Genomic DNA, 24,623 nt, shown 5'->3' with positions numbered 1-24,623 from the left:
TATGTCAAAAAGCAAATCACTTTATGATCGCTTGATTTCCTATGTCTTTTTCCTATTCAGCTAGTCCTGGGTAAAAATCGAATGACTGTTGGGATACCACTGAACCACCTCACATTTGAAGGTTACATTTTCACAACGTAAAAGTCATAATATCCCTATTTTATGAATTTATAAACTGGCAATTTAAGAACATCCAAGAATTTCCCAGTGAAATCACATCCAACCTTATGCATGTTGAGGTAAGAACATCTAACGAAAAAGAAAACATGGGGCAGGCCAAAGGCAGCAGGGTTTCAAAGGATCTCACAAAACAAAAGAACAGAAATGGAACAAAAGAATAATCTTTGTAGCATTTTTTTTCCTTCCTGAGCAGAGCATTCATGGGGGTAACTCTATATATATGATTGAGATATGCGATTCAGAATAGGGCAAAATGGATTCACATTACTATTTTGGAGCATAAGAACTGCTGATCATTCCTTTCAGTGAGCATGTACTTGAAAGTGCATCTCAATATTGTATAGGCAGCTCTTAAAATATAAACCTATCATATCTACTAAAAAAAATCTGGGTTTACTAGGACATCTCCCAGAGAGAGCAATCTTCTTGGTCAAGTGCTGCATGAACTTTGAGTGGTGTGACCACATGCTAATAAACAGTATTTACATATTCAGCATATGATCCATGGAAAGAAGTCTTACTCTTATTCTCCTTTTAGCAATTCTGCTCCAGAGTGTTAATTTATCCCAATGACTTTGGCAGTGTGATGCCGGGGTAAAATGAATGTTCAGGTTTTGCCTGCTTGTGCACAGTTCTGAATGGAATAGTCCATAATAGGGATAAATAGAACTACAACCTTCCTCCACATATTAATGCATCTCTCTTGGTATCTACTTTCTTTAGAAAGATTATCAGTGACTGATCTGCATGCACACTGCAATCACAATTAAAATTTTAACAAGTCCCAGAAAATCCAAAAACGTAATGGCGTTTCTAGGAAGAAGTCACTGAACCATATTCTCTTAAAACGCCCCTTAGAACTTCAGCATTAGGCAAGCTGAAAAGAATTATAGTGCATCTTAAATCAGGTGAGCCCTTTTCCCCCAAATATTCTGGTTTTATGATGTTCGCCTATTCTAGCTTGACCTTTGCCCATTTGATTTAATGATCTGCACTTACAGTACTCGTTGTCTACTCAGGATTCCCCAATCCATTCCAGCATTGTTGATGATGACACAAACCTCCCAAATATAGTTTTGAACGTCAAAAGAATTTACCAGGTTTGTCTTAAGATACCAGGATCCCAATATTCTCAAGAAGAAATCAATGCCAGTGAGAAGGAGCAAAGGGCCCTGTTCTCTGAACAGTTGAAGAAGCTAAATAAAGCTGACCAAATGAACATTCATTTCTAGCAGAGGTCAATGTTCCTACTGCTCTCTCAGACTAGTGTAAACACAGACATTCTTTTTTGCCATAATTAAAAAAATAGGCCTTACTTTCTGGACACTACATTAGTAGTAGGTGGTTTTTATCATATTTTGGCATCTTACTATGTTTGGTAATAATATGAAGTCTGTAATAAGTGAAACTTTAACCCGAAATCATTCTGAGCACATTCATGGTATTAGATTCTTGGCTCACAGGCCTTGAGTACCGAAGGGGTCAGCATTGAAGCACTTTGTAACACGCCCTGTTTTCCTTCCAATATACCTTAACAGGTATATTGATGATTGGGCTAGAGTTCTGGTTAAATAAAGATGCACCACATTTACACTGAGACAGTTGCATTTTGACTCTGCACAACCCCAATGAGGAAACAAATGCAGTTCCAGTTCCGAGCATGCTTTAACAAGGTTGTGCCGATTTCAGGTGCACAGCATAGTTGTGACAGTGCTGCAGGTCCATCAACCCTGATGCATGTCTTATAATTGGATCGGTCACCATTTGATGTCATAACTGTTGGCAGCTGGTTTTTCCATGCTGTATTTAGTATGCAAAGATTCCTGGGCTTTGTAGGACTCCATCCCTTCTAGCCATTCCTGATAAAGCTTCTGCACATGCCCGTTGGTTTCAGGAATCTGAACAGGAACTGTGGCATATACATCCTCCATCTGCTTCAGAAGGGCTTTATCTGGTTTTCCGTCTTCAGTCTGGGCCTGGCCATTCCCATTTAAGCAACCTACACACCGATGACCAAAACAAGAAGAGAAATTGGTTTACTCAAAAGCACTGAGTGGGTGTATCCACCATGATTCTGTACAGCCTATTTTCACGTGATCTTTACATCTCCATCTTCATTTACCCTGCCTGTGACATCCACAGATGTTCACATAAATACGCTGGACAAATACAGCCTCCCCACCTAAAATCTGCGAGGTGCAGTTTCAGACAGTACTGTCTTAACTAGAATCAGCTTCGGCAATATTAAAGAGTCTAATTAATGTATGTGTGCAGGGTTTTTTTTTTTTTTTTTTTTTTTAACTATATAGGGCGATGCAGAAGTCTCAGGTTTGGTGATTACCTCCAGGACAGGCTAAAACTTCAACAAAATGGTAGGAGCATTTCCCCTTTTTCAACTTCAGAATCATATTCTGGATATTTCGAAAGCCATAGGCTGCTGCGAAACGGAGCACTGTCTCACCATCCTTTTCTAGGGTAACCTCCTGAAAGTCCTTGTTTCTGAAAAGACAGGGGGAAAAGATTTCTGTTTTGGTCCCAAACAAAGCAAACAAGCGAAAGAATATGGGTAAGATTTCCTATTTCAGCCTCTATATCCGATGGCCACAAATGCTTTCTACTAATCCAATCTGCTCCACCTTTTGTTGCTCATTTTTGGAAGGAATATCATCACTCTTTCCAAACGGTTTCATTATTTTTTTCTGAAAGCGATTGCAAATGTAATAAATTTATACATATATGGTAAAGGGGAGTGTGTGTGTTTGTTTATTTAGGACTACATACTGATGACACATGCCCTTAGTAGCTCTCATATGCCCTTAGTAGCTCTCATATGCCCTTAGTAGCTCTCATATGCCCTTAGTAGCTCTCATATGCCCTTAGTAGCTCTCATATGCCCTTAGTAGCTCTCATATGCCCTTAGTAGCTCTCATATGCCCTTAGTAGCTCTCATATGCCCTTAGTAGCTCTCATATGCCCTTAGTAGCTCTCATATGCCCTTAGTAGCTCAGCAGGTAAAAAAAAAATGAGTAGGTGCTCTCCGTTGAAAAAAAAAAAAAAAGGAGAAATGCTGGCAGTGTGACGATACCAATTCTTTATTGTCTGGCCCTGCATTGGTTCTTTGTGTTCTTTTCAACTTAATCCAACATGTTGTTTTACACACTTTCTTATGTAAGTGAAATGCTCTACTATCCCCCCCCCCCAAAATATTTTTTCATTGTGGTTTTATTATGACTGATTTTACTATGATTAATTTTATTTGTATCAATCTAGTCTTCATAAAGAAAGGCTAATAACTGACCTTAAAGAGTTCAGGTCTTGGGATTTTTATAGCACGGGGCAGTCTTTGCCTCTCTAATTCAGAACAATTTTACCCTGCAGGCAAAGGGGCCAGGCTCTGAAGATTCAGAAAGTGGCCTTGTGGACAGACTTCCCCTTTGGAATTCTTGTGCCTAAAAGCAACTTCAGCTCAAGGGTCCCAGCCTTCCAAAGCTTATCGGATGTCTTAAACATTAATTTTTTTAAAAAAAAAACCCAGAAATAAACAATGGCTGCTAAGCAATTGCATGCTTTATTTACAGTGTTTTAGGAACAAATCTAATACTGACCCATGAAGTGAAGGTTTGTATACAAAACAAGTATGTAAATAAGGCTGGATCAAGGCCTTAAGTAAATATTATAGCCAACAAAGTAGCCTAGCCTTCATAAATCTGTGCTGCCTTCGTAAAGCTGCACTGCATTAGCTGTGCTGCCTTTCCAAAGGTGTTCTGAAGATTGCACAGCTTTACAAATAAGAGCTCAGTTTGATGAAGGTTCAGGAGTTCTGCATAGTAAAAGTTCGCCAGAGAAACTGGGTCCAAAAAGGAGGCAGCAAAGAGAGTGAAGCTGTCCTGTTTCGGCTGTGGCAGTTGGGTGCAAAAGGCAAAAGTCGGTGTGGGGAACTGGGAGAGAAGGCAGCTGGGTGAATGAATGCTTGCTGGGGCTTGCCAGGAGCTTGAGGTTTCCTGGGGTGTGGTAAGTAACCTCAGAACCATGAGGTTCTGGGGCTGCTTGCCACCCTGTAAGACAGGATGCAGGGTAGCCAAAATGGCACAGATGCATGGGGGAGATAGGCAGGTGGGGGAAGTTGGAAGCAGTCCTTTAACTAACTGAGGCTCACAGCTGGGAGGGACCAAGCCCAGAAAGGCTTGAAGTGAGTACTTAATGATCCACGATTCTCAGTTAATGACCGCAACAGAGAATGAATGCTGAAATTGGTGCACTCACATTAACATGCTTTATGATCACACTGACTTACAATGGCCATCCTGCTCCCGATTGTTGTATGTTGAGGACTACCTGCATGTGTGGCTTGAAAAGCAGTTCTTGTCTCTTTCTGCTTAACTCTTAGTTAAGCAACTTACTTTAATATTTTGTAGGTGAGCTCCTTCACTTCAGTGTTGAATAGCTCCTTGGCAGCATGTTTAAATATGTGCTCTAGGTAACCATCTGATCTTCCATCATGCCGATTTAACTCTTCTTTTATGCCACCAAACCTGTTAAGCAATAAGGGGGGAGTGAAGAAGTGGAAAACCAAGGTCGCTTTGTATAAATGGCAACTTTGACCCCTTAAACGTTCCTGATTATGTTATCATTCCCACAGGCATGAAATCCTCTTATCGCGCGGCACACCTGGGCATGCGCAGAAGGTCCGTGATGATGTCAGGGTGGGTGGACGGAGCCTTGCGCTGCCACCACTATCGGTTCGCCCAAACCGGTGTGAACCAGCAGAATATCACCTCTGCATTCCCAGGTAAAAGTCTGATGCTGGCTGAGAGTTATGGGAGCCATAGGGCAGCATATCTAGATTGGGGAAAGATGCACTGTAGACTTTAGTACATATTTGTGCATCAACGGTTGCAATATAGTACCTAACCATAAAAAGGTAAACCTTTCCCCTGTCCATTGTATCTGACTCTAAGGGATGATGCTCATCTCCATTTCCAAGCCATGGCAGCCAGCATTGTCCAAAATCCTTTCCATGGGCATGTAGCAAGCATGATTGTATGTTGAGGCACACAGAACACTGTTACTTCTCCACTGAGATGGTACCTACTTATCTATTCGCATATGCCTGTTTTTTAACTGTTAAGTGGGCAGGAACTGGAGCAAGTAACAATTGCTCACCCTGTTACGGGGCACTCAGATTCTCAAAGCCAGGCTGTCAACTTTCCGCTGGCAAGCTCAGTTTGTTTACCCGCTGAGCCATCACGCCCCCACTTAACCACAGTAAGGGAATCAAAAACTTCTGCCACCCATATTCATATTATGTGGATATGTGCATATGTGTGGCCCTTGGATTGGAATAAACAATTGTTATACGTGGATGACAAATCATAGTTTGGAAGAACAGCATACCAATGTTAAAAATAACAGATAACTGCAGCTGTGAATGGTGTTTGTGATCTTCCATTTGATCTTGTGAGCATGTATTTTCTTCCCTAGTTGTTTGGTTTCCTGTAGACTAAATGAAGTATTTATCCTGTAGACAAATATTGCTAAAGACAATGTTTCTAATAAAATGGGAAACAACTGCTCTTTCAGAAGACAAAAGGCTAAAAGTGGCATTTTTAAAGAACACTTAAGTGTTGCTTTAGAATCTAAGAATTATATTATGGTGAAAGTCTTTTAACACCTACAAGAGTTCCACCATAATATAATTCTTAGATTTTTAAAGCAACACTTAAATGTTTTTAAAATGCCACTTCTAGCAGTTTGCTTTTTGAAAGAACAGTTGTCACTGCTTGCAAACCATACAATGTTCGACAGTGAGGAGGCTTCCCACTTATGTATTATGCATCATCTTGTATTGTATTGTATTGTATTATGTGCTGTGATAAACATTCCAAGCTTCTACAGCAAGTGCATCTCAGGATAGGCATGTAGGTCCAATGTCAATTCCACAAAGCACAGCTTATGTGTCCCAGTACTGCATGCCGGGCATGCCACTCCATCATCTTTGCAAATAGCACAACAATAACACTCACTTCTGCACTACAATTCAGAGCATATGGTAGTGTTACTGTCAGGGGTTGTAGAAGCTCACATTAGCAGAAGTCAACCTATCTGGCAACATCAATATTTCACTTGGATAGGAACTGCTGAACACCCATCTGGCTCGTGTCATTTACTCATATGTTGGAGGGAGGGAAGGAGGGAGGAGCTGCTGGCTGCTTCATTGTTTTCTTCTTGTGTCTGATGGTAAATAAGATGAAGGGAACAAAGAAGCTGGTTGATACTTTGGTCCTGCAATGGACAGTTACAGGACAGCCAGCAAGAAAAGTGATGGGGATGGGGGAACAGTCCAATCCATTTACTCAAATATAACCAGGATCTCTGGATACACAAGTATTTTTTTGCAAGGATGACATGCTGAAACAAACCAATTTTTAACAGGATCGTCACTTTATGTAGCATAATGTGACGGCCATAATAATTCATATCTGTCCTTCTGAAATGCTTTCATCTGATGGAGATGCCTAAGGAGACAGCTTTTAGAGAAATCATGAAACAAAAAGCTCATAAAAGCTACTTACAAGGTATCAAAGGACACCTCAGTTATTTCTTTTAATGATATTTTTCTTTGCTCTATCATTTGGAAGACTTCACCTGTAGGGGGGAAAAACTTTGTTAAATATGTAACAAGGTTACTAAGCACAAATTCTCAAGAGAATTCTCTTCTTTTTCTAGAACAGATTTTTTTTTAGTCTCCCATCTGGAAAAAACCTTTCAAGGAGGGCTTCCATCCAAATATTAGCTAAGTCTGAACTTAGTTGGCTTCTAACTGGTTCTTCCCTCAGGTGAGGTAGCCAAAAACATTGTTGTTGTCACTCCGAAACTGAAAGTTATTCTCTCCTAACTCCCAATAACAAATGAAGATTCATTAGTACTCAAGGGCAATAAAGATATTTTGGCATTTGAGATAAAAATTATACAAGATCTCTGTGTTTGCTAAAATCAGAATAAGAATAAACTATGTCAGAAACCTTACATGCCCATGGGCATTCTCCCCAATGATAGGGCTGACTCTGTCATGTTTCAATTTAAAGAATATGAAACACAGAAACATGACAGTCTTCTCAATCACAGCTTACTTCACAGTGATACATTTGTCCCAGCCAGTCTCAGTTTGGGGTCATGGAAAAGTGGCACATGAGATTCTAGGAAGTTAAGTTCCCAGGGGAGAGTGAGTGGATGGGAGAGAAAATTCAGCATCTATATATCCTTTTGGTATTACAATTGCATTCCCCCATTGTCTGTTTTATATATAATCAGGGCAGATCTTAGCAGAAATATTTCCTATTACCAATATGCATATGTCCAACAGACACAAAAATAATGCAATATAATATCAAATATTAAAAATATGACTATTATCGCAATATTTCAAAACATAAACTACCCCGACTTCCACTCCTTCTCCTTTTCTCTTAAAATACCCAATCGTATCTACCCAGCCAACCTTACTGTTACATGACTGTAGGTCCTCATACAATGTCCTTGTTAAAAGAAATTTGAGTAAAAGAAAATGTAGTATATTGTAAAGAAGATATTACCTGATGTTAAAACACAATCTACATCTTGAGAGTTATACAAATGGGTATAAAAGTCTCCTCGTAATGCTTCTAACTTTTTGTCATAGCAAGGGGCCACCACAATATGGAAAATTTTATCAGGGGATAGATGCTAATAGGAAAAGAGAAAAAAAGAAAATACATTACACACACATATATACAGGGCAACATTTTTTCAGAAAGCTTTTCTTACAGAATTTGGATTTGTGGGTATTTTGATACTCTTGAGCTTGACTGTTTGCATACAGATGTTTCATGGCCTAATTAGGCAACATTATCCGTCTGCACTGATGATGTTACCTAGCCGGGTCATGAAACATCGGCAAGCAAATAACAGCTCAGAGAGCACCAAGCAGTCCACGGTTCAATCTTGAACTACAGATATTCTCTTCTATTGGAATATGGATTTTGTAAGATTGGAAATTAGACTCCCTTAGTCTATTCTGGTTGGCGTTCATATAGGTTTCCCCGGGCTCAATCTACAGCTTGCTTGGACAATCATCTACCTTGAAGGGACAGAGTATATATGGAAAAGTGTGAATAAATGAAAACCCTTACTGCAGTGGCTGGTGTACTGGACTGAAGCTCTTTTGATGCAGAATAATTTATGTCTTGTATTTTTAGGCATTTATTAAATGCATATGCTATCCATTCCCCAATAAAGCAGCTCTGGGCGGCTTACATATCGTAAAGTTTTATTATTGTTGTGAACTGTCTAGAGCTGTGCTCTGTTTATTTAAAGGTTATTTAAATATTTTAAATAATTGCAGTCTAAATTCCATTCTAAATTGAAGGGAGATTAGGAAGGTAATCAAGGAGATGTCTCCCTGCCCTGCAACCCAAGCCTTGGCATTACAGGATTTAATGTTAATTGTCTGGGCACCGTCCGGTCCACATTACAGTTCAATTTAGCACTAGCACTTAAACTTATACACCACAGATTACAGACATGGAAATGCTTTACAAGTTGACACACAGTAATTTACAACACTCACTTAGGGTGTCAACATATTGCTTCCAACAATCTGGGTCCTCATTTTACAGACGTCGGAAGAATGAAAAGCTGAGTCAACCTGGAGTCTGTCAGGATCGAACTCCTGGCTGTGGTCAGAGTCAGCTGCAATACTGCATTCTAACCTCTGCCACCAGGGCTCTTTATTTATCGGTGTTTGCTTATACAGGATGTGGGGATTCTGGAATGCTGGCACCAAAATCTTCCACGGAGCCAAAATAGAGCAGACAAGTAAATCACTCAAAACAGTGAATAAACTTACTGTGCTGCTCTTTATCAGGAAGATTTCATATGCACTCTCTAACGTTTCATTTAACGTCAAGATGACTTAGTAGAAGGGATGAGTGCTAGCAGAAGCCCACTTGCTCAGGAGTACAAGATGATGTTAGAGAAAGGTTCCAGGTTGGCTGAAGGCTTTGCAAAAGCTCATATTTACTAGAGCCAGATTCTAAATTCGCTAAATGGATAAAACCCTTTACAAAATGATCTCACGAAGGAGCATCTGACACGAGAATGAGAAAGTAACATTTTGCTCTCAAAACTGTTAGAAGCCCAAATTAGAAGCTGCAAACTCATACCTGTTGCCTGGCAAAATAATTCTTCACAAGGGAACCCATGATCTGCTGTGGTGACTTCGCAGTGCAAATATGTGGGATTACCATGCTGGGCAGGACTCTCTCTGCATACTGGATCCAACCTAGAAGGCACAAACAAAATTAGTAAAAGAGGTGAGTGCGATATTCCTAACCAAAGAAGTTAAAATGTAATCAAATTAAAAAGAGGAACCCAAAGCCATGTTTCAAAAATACTATATCACTATGATGATGAATTGATAATAAAGAAACTATTCCAGCAAGCCATGTGGATATAGTTAGTTTTGTTCTCTGACATCTCAACATCACATCACCGAGGGATCATCAGGCTGAATACAGTATGGATTTGGGGAAAGTTTCCAGACTTGGATTGTTACATGAGAATTGGACTAATGTGTTTGCTCTAGGAACTATTAGCTATAGAAACGATGAATGCCAGATTCCTAGGCAAATCTTACATTTGCACTATTATTCCCAGGCTTGGTGTTTAGAAAAATCCAAATTATTGCCATAGGTTTTCAGCAAAGATAACTTCTTCCTCTTCAATGACAGTAATTAGCATCCTGCAGTTCCTGAAATTACAGGGCGGAGGGTACCAAGCTAGGTGCCTGGATTTAGCAGCCTCAACTATACAAGGCCACACACAAAGCTATGCATGCATGAGAAAGGAAAATAGGCAGAAGGCAGGCTGTCGCTATCAGTGAGGCCATTGTCTTTTGCTTTTGCAGTACCAAATGTTTTCTGCAAATATTTCAGGGCTGCAAGAACATTTTCAAGACATACAATAATATTTCCCCAATTTTTTATAGCCCAGATCTGAAACTTCTGCAACACATTTTTAGATTTTTTTTTTCTCTTCCTACGGTAACACTCTCAATTTAGGGACTATATAATGAACCTAACGACGTGATGATGACACTACGTTTCCAATCATATTTGACTACCTTATGACTTCATAGGGAGTGAACATTGGCCACCACATGATTAGGTAAAGTGAAGCAAAGCATGAACCTCAGAATAATTGGATTGGAACTCGCTGCCTCCTTGAACAATGGTAATATCAATGAAACAGAATTTGGGCCTTCAATGTTAATATATCTTAACATTTGTTTGATTCAAATGTTTTAATTAAAAATCTATTGTTTCAATGGCAATTGCAGTATTTGATTTTAGATTGCTCCAAGGTTTCGTTTAATGAGAAATTGTTTCGAATAAGGGCATAAACAGCCGGGCAGAGCTCCATGCACTGACCTAGGGGGTATCCTGAATGTGCCAAGCCGCAGGAGCTGGGGAGCGGGCAGAGCGCCACGTGCCTTGGCACCTTAGGGATACCCCCTAGGTCAATGAATGGCACTCTGCCCGGCTGGAGAGGGGGTTTGCCGGGCGGTTGCTCGTGAGCGTGGCCACCTCATGGCTGCTTCGCCCCTGAGGCTGTGCCCGGCTCTTCAGGAGCCAGTTTGCAAGGGAGCAGCCGCCTGGCAACTCCCCCTTCCAGTCAGGCAGAACGCCACTCCCCAACCTAGTGGTATCCGAAGGTGCCAAACCATGTGAGAACCTTCCCCCCCAGCTCCCGTGGCTTGGCGGGATACTGCTAGGTCGGTGAGCGGTGCTCTGCCTGGCCAGAGGGGGGGGTTGTCCAGGGGGCTTATTTTTGGGGGTGGGCTTATATTTTTGCCTATGCGAAAAATGTGGCAAGGCGTTAGTTTCAGAACAGGTCGTATTTTCGGGGGAACACGGTAAGACCCTGTGGGAAAGCCAAATAGCTGCCGAATCTTGGTAAGGACTGAAGGATCACATTTTAACAGGGTTTTAAAAAAAAAAGTGGGGTGCAAGGGGCAAAAGCAACAAATTGATGGAGGGGCAAATATTATCCACTGCACTGAATGGCATTCCACTTAGAATTCCAGTTAGGGCATGACATGTAGGAAAAACTATATTGCAGTCTGGCTGAGTTTCCAGGAAGCAAAATTTCAACCGACTTTTCTCCCCCCCAGTCATCACAACCAAATAAGATTCATAGTGAATATGATTCGTTATTCAGTAAAGGCTCTACTTAAGGTTTGGGTGAGAAGAAGCCACGAAGATACTTTCAATCCATCTGGAAAAAACAAATGTCACTTTATTCTTCCCTATTTGCAAATCTTATTAGTTCCCTTCTGAAAACTTAGGGTAGGCCACAGCAGCTGTCTGACACCTCTGTCCAAGCTTATCTGAGCATGCACTTGCTTTTCCTTATCCTCTCTTGTCTTTCTTGGCTTCACCCCCGTCATATCTGCACATACATTAACTCCTGGTCCTGTCCCATTTGCAGATAGAACACAGAGAGTGAAAAAAATGTATTATGTATAATGACTTTGTTGTAATACACTGGTACTATTTTGAAACACGTACATGTTAACAAATTATGTAAACAAAATATAATGTGTAATGCAGCGGTGGCTCCCTGAAACAAAGATGGTGGTCCCCAAAATCATTTATAATAATTCATCACATCAAAGGTGAGCTTCCAGAGCCTCCAAGTCTTATACTTTCTGATCAAACAAGTCTCAGCAAAGTTTAATGAGCTGAGTCGAGAACCAGTTTATAGCATGAGTCACTCTGTAAATTGATTGACCTCCAAGTATCTGTTTTGATAAGAAGTAAAGCAGAGTTCAGGGTATTAAGTGTAGCTTTGCAATTTCACACATTTGTCATTGCATGATCACGCAGACCGCCTTGGTGTATAAAGAGCAGGCTCCTGAAGGTGTTTATCTTTACTGAAACGAGCACCCGGGCCGTTTCTGCAGAGTCAGCTCCAAGGCAGAACTCCAGAAATAGGATTATAGAAAAGCTGAAGACCAGACCCAGAGAACTTCCTGGTTACTGTATAGAAATACAGCCCTTCTGCTGCTCAAAGTCAATGTTTGCCATTCACAACCAGATGTCCTGTGTGCTTTCAACCAAAGCTGGCATTCTTCCCAGCCAGAACTGTTCCTCAGTCCAACTGGAGTGGAGAAAAGTTGGCTGAGAAACAGATGAGGACTCCCAGTGCTAGAGTAGGAGGGGAAGAAAGAAGAGGCTTGGCATAGAGACTTCAGCTATTCTGGTAACAGTCTTACAGCTAAAGTGCAAAATTCAATTGAAACCTCTGCTAGACAAACTGATAACAATCACAATTTGATTCTGTAGAGTGCCAAAAAGATGACTGTTTTGAGCAAATGCTTTATATATATATATATATATATATATATATATATATATATATATATATATATATATATATATATATATATCCAGTTGAAATTTCAAGATGCTTTGCAGTAGTGATGCCTGAAGCATCCATTTTCACCCATTCCAAGCTCAGCAACTATTTATTTCCCTGCCAGCCAAAATGTAAGGTAGAATACTAATTTTATTTTGCAACTAATTGCATGTGATGGTTGTTCTTTCTACACAGTGCACCACCCAGTCTTTCTAGGATTGTGTGGCCTTATAAAGTTCTATACTAAAATAAAACAAAATGTGGAACGGTCTATGAAGTTGAGTGTTATTGCCATATATATCTCATAAAATTGTTTGGCCCTCTTCGATCATTTTTGTCCATTCTGTCTTGGCTCAAAATTTACCTAGAATTTAGCTAGAATGGATATATGTTTTAAACTTCCTTCCTTCCTCCCTTCCCTTCCTTTCCCTTTCCTCCCTCCCTCCTCTTACTGTTTACGATATCCACATTCCTGAAAATTAGTATATAATAGTTTGCCTACATCTGGTTTCTGTCCATATGCTAAAAATATTTCTGTATTATTTTTCTATATAACAATTATGTATTCTGTTCTGTTCTATTTTTCGTTTGAATTGCTTTGGCAACATCAGTGATCTTTGAGGCAAATATAATGCAAATGATTGAAAAACAATGCTTTAAAAAATGGGAAGAAAACTATAGGAAAATGGCAGGAAATCAGCCTACTCATAACCACATTCATTAAATGCTCCATTACAAGAAAGCTAGGGAATGCTGACTTGCTATAAACTGTATTATAGTAACATGAAAGAGTAACATTACGAGAAAAAAAAAAAAGAATGGGCAAAACCCAAATCAAACAGGATGTCCCCTCTGTAAGAATTTGCTGTTTCTATTTGCTACCAGCTGACAAGCACAATTACAAAACTGAAACTGATACCAATCTTCTGAAGGGAAAAACAGAAGTTTCTTTGTTGCTATGTTTTTAAAATAAAAATTAATTTCCCAACACATAGATTCAACCCCAAGGCAAGCCAAATGAGAGAGGCACTTCAGGAAACCCACTGTCTCCATCATTTTCGAACGAACTCATCTCCCATTACAGCAAACTTTGGAAAAGCAAATTACAACATGTCTGGATTTAGATTTCTTACCTGGACAGGCAGAAGAAAACATTGGCAAAACATGTTCTTCCTGATTCTGCTGGCGGTACCGTTGCACAAATTCCTTCTGGCTCTCCAGAAGACTGAAATCAGCAGCTATTGCGGTGTCAAAGACATAATGCACTCCTAGAGAACAGATCAATTACAGAACTGAATTACTTTTTTTCTCCCAGGCAACACTGGCTTTTAGTATGTGTCCTCTGCATTCTCCAACTTTTATTTTCACGTGGAGAAGATTTAAATGGAACCTCTCCATCCACTTATTCAAGAAGCAGTCTCAAAGATAATCTTTAATTCTACAGAATATATATGTTAACAGACCTTCCTTCCCACTATGAAATTTGATCAAACTTTCAAATACATTGTTCCTGAAGCCTACCCCACTTCCTGCTGTTCTACTCTCCTTCCTACCATTCATTCCCTATGTGGATTTTTCATCATTCATTAGGGCAATGGAGGATGAAAAAAGACTCAAAGACAGAGAATATACTTAGTCACAAGATCAACTTTAAAGGGCATGGACAACTATTGTGGATAAATAAAAGCATTTTTCTAAAGTAAGCAAGAGATGCTATGCTCTGAAGGACAAACTGCAGGAAACATTTCGAAGCTGCCCTAGGACAAAGTATACACCATATATTATGCCTTTCGTGCCTAATATTATATTTTGCCTTACAGCAGCTCTTGAGCAAAAGTTTCCAATATTCTCCTAAGAGCCTTTTAAATGGAGATGTGCTTGTTGCTCTTCTCAGTTTAAATACTGAAGAAAATGGAAATCGTGTTGTATGGAAGCCCATTTTTGGATGCTGAAGCTTTTAACACATCTTCAGTTTCGTAACAAATTCCTCTTTTCCTGTGCCACAGCTTTCTAGGATACCAACTTATAGCTGAATTAACAATAGCTTTTGCCTCTTTTCCTTCAAGCTGTATACTAAATATTTTTTAAAGCTGAGGAGACTTTTGATTTATGTAAAAGAATGTCTGTGTATGACATCGGGATCACTTTTGTTCTTGCATTCAAATGATGTCCCTTCCATCCTGAATAGAGCAGGGGAGTCAAACTGGCCACGCCCACCCCCAGTTTAGCAAAAGCAGTGGGCAAGGACCATACAATCAAAGTGGAAGCATGCAGACCTCTTCCCAGGTGTCATCCCAAATGCCTAGAACTTCGGATAAAGACAGAGAGTAGACGCAGTCCTGGTCTTTCCCTTCAATCCTCTCCATGGCAGTTGACTATCTCCAGGGGATGTGCAATTCTTGGAAAGATTTAAAACTCTATACTAGACATTTTTATTTTGTGCAAACGTTTAGATGCCTTGATTATGGACAAAAACATAATGAAAAGATTTGAATGTGTTCTTGCCTTGTCTCTACTGCCTTAACTGCCTAATTATATCCCCATTTATAACACTTGTGGTCATATCCATAAACAGCTCACTTATCTCAACCATTTTGCAATCCTCGCCTGTACTCTGACACACATGCTATAAAAAAATGTCTAAGGAAGCAACAATGTTTTTTTTAAAGAAACAACAACCGTTTTTAATGCTGTCTTCAGCTTTCCTTTCTTTTTTCATCTAGTAGAAAAACTTACCAAGACTTTTGAGGAAGCCACAAAGCCTCCTAGCTGCTTCTGTTACTGAGAGATTGAATTTAGCAGCAAAATAAGGCAAAGACTGAGGACATATAGACACTGCCAATACTTTGTGTTTTGAGGTATCACACTTCTGGAAAGCAAAATAAAACACATGGGTGTGTTAAGTACAAACATTTAGAGACTAGCTTATATAAGAGATGGCTTTCTTACATCAAGCAGTGTTGCTTCATACAGAAATTAATTGGGCATATTACATCTGGTACCAATTCTTATTAAAGCAAGTTAACCTCTGAGTTAGAATGAGACAAAAACAAAACATCCCCATAATAATAAATAGCCAAATCAGGACAATATAACATATAATGCAACAAAAATAATAATAGAAAACAAATAAAATCCCAGCAATGGAAGGTGCGTATCATAAAACATTCAGAAGACACATTTGCATTCAGAAGATACATTTACTATTAAAAACCTGCTTACAAGTTCACATTTAAAGACAGAAAACCATAGCAGAGAGAGCAGAACAAAATGGGGTGAGGGTGGGGAATCAAAAAGTAAAGTAAGAATAGTTTTTGTTCCTTCCCTCAATCTTAAATAAACAATAATTTAACAAGGTTAATCAAATGAGCTTTCTGAATAGAGGTAGGGCCAAAGAAAAAAAATACATCCAATGTAGGGGAGGAAAGGAATTTTTGGGATTAGAAAAGGAAAGAGGGAGTAGGAGGTAGATCAGTGTTTCTCAAACTTGGCGACTTTAAGTCCTGTGGACTTCAACTCCCAGAATCCCCCAGCCAGCATAGCTGGCTGGGGAATTCTGGGAGTTGAAGTCCACAGGACTTAAAGTCGCCAAGTTTGAGAAACACTGAGGTAGATTAATAGAAGCATGTAAGCATGGGTGTGCTGAATGAAAGAAGGTAGGGCAGAGTACATAAATGAAAGGATTTGATTGGGTAAGGCCCTCCACACTGCATCCAGGAAGAAAAAAGGATGCAGGGTAAAGGCTAATAAGGAAAGCAAAATGGTGTGCAGTAACGCATAGAAAGAGAGGAAAAGATTTCAAATGAGATCAATTGCTCGTCTGTCCAATAACTCAGAAGGAAATAAGAGAAGCAGGATTTTGGCACTGAAATAAAAAGGTAGACTTTAGAATTATTCAAAATTTGATGCCAGGAGATTTAGTGGTAAACTGGATGGATAGTATTAAAAAAAAGAAGGGAATTTTTAAAATACCATCCAAATCGTATGCCTAGGGAAAGGATCAGTGGTGGGCTAAACCCAGAAGTACGGTCTTGCCCCGCCCCTGGCGACGCGACAACGCTTGCCTGCGCTCCACCAGCTCGGCTGGGAACGGAGACGTTTCCTCAGCGGAGCGGAGCGCCTGAAAGGGACGCAGGCTCAGCCTGCCAGGCTGCCACCACTCCACTGAAGACATTGCTGAGCAGAGAAATGTCTCCGTTCCCAGCCGAGCTGGTGGAGCGCAGGCAAGCATCGTCGTGTCGCCAGGGGCGGGGCAAGACCGTACTTCCGGGTTTAGCGCCGAAAGGGAGCGCGTGATCTGGGTTTAGCGCCGAAAGGGAGCGCGCGATCCGGGTTTAGCGCCGAAAGGGAGCGCGCATGATCCGGTGCGATCCGGCAGGAACCCACCACTGGAAAGGATGATTGTCATCGGCAACATTGGGTTTTTTTTAGCACTAAGAAATCACTAATTAGAAGCAATGGGTTTGAAGAATTTTTAATGTAAGGAACAAATAACAGATGTTTGGTTATAATATGAGTATGGAAAGAAGTATTGAAGAATTGAGAACAGCTTTTAAGGAAAGATCTCAGAGGATAAAATCTAAAAGTAGCAAACAGGGAAGGCAAAGTAAAGAAAACAAGAAGTTGGATGTGCGACAATGCTTTAGAGTGACATGTTAGGGCAGAAAACATCCTGGGCATGTATAAGCATAGAAACACCATCCCCCTTTACCTTATTAAGGTTCAGTACACGGAAGAACTCATTTGGATTCTGCTGGTAAACTTTGACTGCTTCCTCGGCTGTAATGCAACTGTCACAAGCTAGGCAGTCGCTAAGGAATATTTTAGCATTAGCCAACTTATGGAATTCACTTTTCTAGAAATGAACACATTTAAAAAAAAATTCCATTAAGAAAATGTAACAATGAAATAAAACAAGTAGTGTAGTTATTCTTGAAATAAGAAGTAATAAACGATTAAGTACCCACACAATGGGTAAGTGGTCTGTCTTGTAACACTTGGATTATGGGGAGGCAGGCACAGCCCTTAATTAAAACTGTAGGTTCTCCAATTTTACTCCCTCCACTTTAATCAAATTTAGGTTCCCCCCAGCTTTTGGGGAAAAAGTGACTGGTTGAGTGAAAAGCAAAGTGGAAAAGTTTCATCCTGCTTTCATCTCTGCAATTTGAATACTATTATTCAGATGAAGACAGCAGTGTATCCTATCTCAGTAAGGTTAGTTTCTTTTTCGAAGTAATTCTTTCTCTCTGCTGCATAATCAATGTCTGGTTTGAATAAAATCCTAGCAACTTTTCTCCAATGACAAGTTGAAAGATTCTCTTCCCCCAATCCTTGAATGGGTAGAAACCTTAAATTCATTTATTCAGTTCAGTTCAGTTCAATCAATTCATACTCCACTGGTATGCAATTGGCTATCTCTGTTACCAATCCCTACCCTGTCTCTGTGGGTTTTGTTCCCAGCCACTGCCAATCACCCGACTTCCTTCCAAAACTGCCAAGTTACACATGTTGAAGCTGACCTTGGAAAAAGACCACTTTAACCCTGATACAGCAAAGGAGGATTTAACATTAATCTCACAGTAGGCTAGGGAGAAGATCAAGGCCACATGCCAGAGCAAAGGGAGGCAAAAACTGTAGTTGGCATAAATTTGGGCCACTGCGAGAGGCAAGTGGGCAAAGGCAGCAAGAAAATATTTACTCAGCTCACCTGTCACATATTTCTCCACAACAGCAAATAGTTCTGTGAATGATATTTAGATTATGAAGGATCTTAACAGTGAGCTGAGACTAATTCCTGTGACTTTAAACATTCATTTACATTGAGAATTATGTGAAGTAATTAAGAAAGATTATTTGTACTGCATTAAATATTGCTACTGGATTCTGGGTATGCTTCAGAGGTGGGTTCTTACCGGTTTGGCTGACCTGGGTCACTGGAACCAGCAGCGACCCAGGGCTGCCACGCCTCCAAACCAATTCCCCCGGTAGGTGCAGCTTGTTTCCCCCCCCCCATTTTTTAATGTTCTGCGCATCCGCAGACCTATTTATGGGCAACTGTGCATGTATGCAGAGTGTATGTCTGGTGCGCGAGTGAAGTGAGCCAGTGCAAAATTGCATGCACACTGAACCAGCAGTAATGCCGGCAGCAACCCATTCCTGGCATGCTTTTTTCCAAAGAGCTTCCTTTAAATGCAGAATAATTTCATTAATCTTTAGTGGGCCATTAGAGTGAAATGTATGATTAGGAAAATGAGGATTGTAGCGTGGTGGGAATACTTCAAAATTATATTTTTTTCAACAACCTGGCATTCAGTAATCTGAACAAGAAAAGCATGCTGGCTGCAAACCACAAGAATATGTTGCAACTAAATGCTGAAATTAATGGAGGAAAAGGGTTATCTTCATTTCAGTCACCTTCAGAAATGCCTAGTCAGGACTAATTTAAACTGTCTGGGAAGCAATGCAATTCAGAGATCAATCTAAAAGGAATTTACCTCTTTGTTTTCATCATTTGAATTGAGAACATCAATGGTTGCATTTTGTGGATCATCGCTCTTCTGTTTTTTACTACATTCCTGAAACATAGCATAAAACATAACTTGTTTAGAAACAACACAATCACTGATCAAAGCCACCTGAGGTAGAATAAAAGGAAAAAAAATGTCCATGGGATCACCCAATGGGAACTGTATATACTGTATCTAGCCAAACGTAACCAAACAACATATCTGGCTAATAATTTATATAATACAACTGATAAGGCAAGGTGCACTTAAGGCAATGATACCATCAATTTGAACTCAAATTCTGGTAGGTACGCAGATGTGACCTTGCACTTTTCCTGGCAACATCATGGTTTATTGCTGCCTTCTTCTGGAATGTTTTCTACAGGTCTGGAATTTAATAGAAGTCTCTCATCTAAATACTAACCAGACTTGACCATACTTAGCTTCAGAGCAATCCACTGGAATAAAATAAAGGAATTGCTGCCATATCAGAGGGGGTAACAGAAGGAAAAAAATAAAAGGGAGAAAATCCAGATGATGGGAAATTAGACAAAGTATTTTTCTGTCTCCAATGGCAGTAAATATGAAAACTGAGGTCTAGATCTAGTTACTCCAATATACAAGATTGCCAGTTAGCAGCCACTATGGCAAAAGTCTCCTAAGGTCTTTGGGAGGTGGACAACTTGCTAATTTCAAACATGAAACTCCTTAGTTTCTGTCTTTGCCAAGTCACTAGCTAGATCTCAGGACTGTCACAAAGAAAACATTTAAAAAGTAGATATTACAGCAGGACACAAATGTCAAAAATTATAATTCCTGAAGTGTAAACTATGTTCAGAAACCTAAACAATTAAATAACTCATTATAAAAAACAAAAAAGGACCAGTATAACTGAAAAGTTTTCAAGGGAAGGGAGCACAAATGCATTTGTTCTGAAACCTCTACAAAAATGCATGTATAATATATCCATTATACACTAACACACCTAAAGTAGTTGAAGTCAATGGACTTTGGCAACCTTCCTTTTCTGTAAGAAATAGAATAAAAACATGTACCTTCTGGAATCAGGTCAGATTATCAGTATTTTGTTTTAATTACTACTCCCCTAGAATATTTTTCTGAATCATTCCTTACCCTAGTCAAATTAAATTCAGAGCAAATAACAACACTGACTACAACAGAAGTCTGAAAAAGAAAAGAAATGAAGCACTTTATATAGCCATATACTTCCAAAAATATTCCTGTTGCTCTTGGTTCTAGTTCAATTAATGTTGTACATATAATTCTTTTTAAAAACATCTCAAAGTTACTGGAATGTATCATCCTTCTGTGTTTTAATATATTATATTAATATTAATATTATGGATTTATAATATTAACTGAACTGAAAGATCTATATTTGATGCAGCATTAATTGTTTTTAAGGGAAGCAATGAAAACAGCCTGTGTGCTAGTTGTTTTCTATGGTATTTTTAATGATACAGAAACCACATTTCAAATTTGGTCTGTTGGTTAATGTAACTTTTCCACTTTCATCCTGATAAATAAAACATAGTACACATAAACTATTTCTAATAACATGTCCCACTCATATAAGGCAAAAAGAGGTTTAAGAAAGGCAGGGGGAAAGAAGGGATTTTCTTAACAACCTGGACAAAATGATAAGACCCCATTCACACAAACGATGAGACTGTGAAGGAACAGCATTTGTGATAAGCTACAAGGAGTTAGAACTACAAAAAGAAAGGTGAGCATACAATATGCATAGTATTGAGCTTGTCCCCCTCAACTTCCCCCCTCCCAATAAGAAAAAAGTCTCCAAATTTCTCCAAATAGTATTAACTATTAACTACATGGTCCTAACATCAAAAAGGACCATGTACTGTCCTGGTCAATTACAATACTGAACATTATAGAAGTGAAGAAGTTAACTCATGAAATTCATGAAAATTCTCAGGTTAAACAGCTAAAGCATTGATGCCATTTATTTCTTATTTATACAGAAACTATAAATATACAGCAACTTCCCCTAAGCTGGTATCTCCCAAATCTTCCTATAATTTCCAGCCAGTATGACTGCACCAGCCAAAAACTATGTAAATTGAAGTCTAAGATTCTTGGAAGGTACAGTGTAGGGAAGACAGGTGAACAGAGTTGAAATGCAATATATTTGCTATCATTTCATGCTATAAATGCACATTTATATCTTTGCACCACTTTGAACACCATAGTAATGATAAGTAAAATGTTTCATAATAGTGTTGGTTTAAAATTATTCTCATCTCAGCCTTCAATTACATACCTTTTCTCCAATTAATAAGCCAAGTTTTGGAAATTAAAATAAAGTATTTTCTGTCCAGTCTGGATTCTGTCCAGACGTTTAATTATCACTACCGATTTCTTTCTGGATGGAACTAGCAATCACCACAAGAGCAGAAAGCTTCATGTTTATTTGCAAATATATTTCAGTAAGTTCCATTGGGCTTGTTTTCAAAAGGCACATAGGTTTAATGTATGTTTATGTAAGAATGTATTAGATTTACATCGCACCATTCTTTCAGGAGCTTAAAAGACATACTTAGTGCTCTCTCCTGTTTTCCCCCCAGCATAACCACCTTGAGAAGGCTCAGAGAGAGAGCCTGTTCAGATGTTTTTTGCCCAGTACTTGTGCATTGTAGCACAATATAAATAATAAAAATAAAACTCACCTTTTTGGTGCAATTTTCACACTTCATTGGTAGGTCTGTCTTTGGTACTTTTTATTTTGGCAAAATTGGGTCTCTCTTGAGTTGCTGCCAGGTGTGCTCAGAAAAAGGAGCCAGTGTTCCTGCTTTCCACCTGTCTGGAATAATGAAAAACAGCAGAAGAGCTGTAGAAGATTTCCCTCATTATTATTCCAGTTTTTCAGCCCTATTCTGCACTTTCTTTTGAATGAGACTTTCCAGAGCCAATAAGAAACTTCGAAGGAGGGAACCACCTGACTGCTCAGCTGCCAGTCCAATTTCTGCTGAAAAGTAGAAGTTTTTAATCCTCTCACTTTGCAGAACTAACAAAAATAGCAATTGCCTTCTCAACTCTCGTGATGTGGAAAATCTGTCAAACGAAAATACTTTTTATTTCCTGTCAATGATTAGCTCCAGGATACACAATTTTATTGCTCTGTATACATAAGCACATTTTGCTTCTTTGCTATGGGAACCCAAGCGAATGGTTGTTTTTACATCCAGTTGCATTTTTCAAGCCCAGAGAAGAGAGGGCCAAAGGCAAAAAGGGAGAACTTTTCCACATCTTTTATTTAATAGTATATATCATGAATAACCGTGAGATGAAATATGAAGTTGTGTGCATTAGTGTAAACTAAAGGTTATTTTCAGGTTATTTTCATGCTTTACTCATAGTCCAGAAGAAGTTCAGGAAACCTTTCTTCTCAAGAATGGGAATGAGTGCCTTTCAAATTTCAGATATGAAAACAATATTGTACATACAAAATGCCCGCAAATCATTCCTGAATGTGGCAGAGCAGTGGGATTCTCCTCCAAGAGACTAAAGCACAACACTGCCAGTTTCCTCTCAGCAGTTTGTGAACAATTCTGATACCCTCTTTCCCTGAAAATAAGACCTCCCCTAATAATAAGCCCAATCAAGCTTCTGAGTGCATGTGCTAAAATAAGACGTCCCCCGAAAATAAGCCCTCCCTGAAAATATTGCAACACAGCAACAGCCATGAGGTGACCACGCTCGCCGCCTCCTGCACCTAAAAAATAATAAGACCTCCCCCAAAATAAGGCCAAGCGCTTATTTTGGGGGTCAAAAGAAAATAAGATCCTGTCTTATTTTCGGGGAAACATGGTACTAATGGAAGAAAAGTACTTCAAGATATCCCTAATGCTGCGCAACAGATGCACAGAATAATTTATCATCCCTGATGCCCTTAAGGCCCCAACATTTTTGTTTATGTTATGGGTGTGGAGCCTGTGTCCATAGCATTCATGTTGCTGGACCACAATCCTCAACAAACTTGCTTTCTGGATGGCCCTGAGAGAAGCCAGAGTCTAACAATACCTGACCGCAGGTCCTGCCACAACTATCTTACTTCAATCACAGCTCCACAAAACATGCCCGATCTTTCATTTCAGAACTCAAGTTCTGAAGTCCAAACAGCACCACTCAGTTACCAGGAAGAGTCATTTGCGACCCGTCTCACGGTGTGTACAATCCTTATGAACTGACCAAGCAGGGATGCATGGAAGCAAATGCCCAGCTGAGGATGTAGTCATAGCTTGCATTTATTAAAGGAGCAGAATAAATGGATTTATAACAATGACTGGAGTACAGTGGTGTACTATTGGCCAAGTTATTTTCTGAAGTGAAGAATAAAAATGTTCCAATACCGGAATTCCCTGAGCATCCCTTCCAGGAAGAACATCTCAGACAACTTTACAAGGTGGCACCTATTAAAGATTTTAGAAGTCTTTCAGTCACATTTCCAATATCAGATCTTCAGAAGTACTACAAATCAAACCCTGGCCACTATCTTGGGTCACCTCATTGGCATGAAGGTCCAAGAAGTCTTTTATCAGAACTGAAAGCTAAAGGCTGGGTAAGCACACCTGATTCCACAGAAGCGGGTAGCTTCAGATCAACCCACCCTTCCAAGGGCAAATGCCAGGGGTGCGTAAATAGCAGGGACTGTGCCCAGGCATCGCTCTTCAGCTTACACAACCTGACACGCTAACTATTGTGTCTCCAGTTCCCTTACCGAGAATGTGCAGTGAGGTTTCGCTCCGCTGGCTTAAAAAGCATGGGTTGGTTCCCTCCGCCTGCCTTCCTCCTAAGAGCGAACACCAACAAGAGTAGTTGTCTTCTTCTGCTTTGCTCTGTGAAGGGGCTTCCCTGCCGAAGCGGTTTGGGTTTTTTTTTTTTTAAATACCGTCCCTTTCTCTCTCCGGTTAACAGGGCCAACCCAAGCGGTGCATTTTATCTGGGAGACGACACCCACACGACACGCGCGGCAGGAGGAGCGGCGTCCTCCGCGCTCTCGGCTTCCACAAATGCCACGCAACGAGGGAATCTCCTTTTGGGGAGGGGGTGCCGCCGCCGGTCGCTACTTCTCGCCCGCAAAGAGCAGAAGGTGATGCCCGTGCCCGCCGCGGGCGGGGGCAAATAAAAGGGAGACAGCCCCACATGCAGCAAAGGGGAAAGAAACAAAAGCGGGCACGGTACCTTGCGGTGAATCCCCTTAAGTCACAAAGGGCATGCCTAGGGGGAGCCCCCCCGGCTACGGCCAGCGGAGAAGGGGGTTGGAACGGGGTCAGGAGGCGGAGGGCGTCCTGAAATGACAGTAAACGCGGTGCAAACCGCTCTTCTTTTTCCTCCTGATTTTGGGGTAGTCTCGCTGGTCTTCCCTCTTCCCCCGCCGCTCGCCGGCGTTCATTGTAGACCTGAGAGCTGTCACGTACTCTCGGGCACTGGCGTGGCTCA

At 40.1% G+C, this 24,623-nt stretch overlaps 1 protein-coding gene across 4 annotated transcripts; it reads right to left on the bottom strand.

Annotated features, from left to right (window-relative positions):
* Positions 1-1,826: 1,826 nt before the first annotated feature.
* On the bottom strand, positions 1,827-24,623 carry NARF (nuclear prelamin A recognition factor). Of its 4 annotated transcripts, XM_081933958.1 has the most exons (13): positions 24,366-24,623; positions 23,902-23,973; positions 21,851-21,984; positions 19,131-19,211; positions 17,348-17,491; positions 15,373-15,505; positions 13,770-13,904; positions 9,381-9,499; positions 7,773-7,902; positions 6,753-6,825; positions 4,581-4,712; positions 2,522-2,679; positions 1,827-2,179 (listed from the first exon to the last, which is right to left on the bottom strand). In XM_081933958.1, exons 3-13 carry the CDS (start codon positions 21,875-21,877, stop codon positions 1,938-1,940), a joined length of 1,374 nt encoding a protein of 457 aa, XP_081790084.1. In that variant the 5' UTR covers positions 21,878-21,984; positions 23,902-23,973; positions 24,366-24,623; the 3' UTR covers positions 1,827-1,937. The 4 variants fall into 4 exon arrangements, with proteins under 4 accessions (XP_081790084.1, XP_081790082.1, XP_081790085.1 ...); XM_081933956.1 differs by lacking the exon at positions 23,902-23,973; XM_081933959.1 differs by lacking the exon at positions 23,902-23,973 and having other exon boundaries at positions 21,851-21,980.

Source organism: Natrix helvetica (genome assembly GCF_964273705.1).
Source record: "Natrix helvetica genome assembly, chromosome: 1".
Taxonomy (NCBI): domain Eukaryota; kingdom Metazoa; phylum Chordata; class Lepidosauria; order Squamata; family Natricidae; genus Natrix; species Natrix helvetica.
The sequence above is the reverse complement of the archived record's forward strand: the minus strand, read 5'-3'. Positions and strand labels throughout refer to the sequence as shown.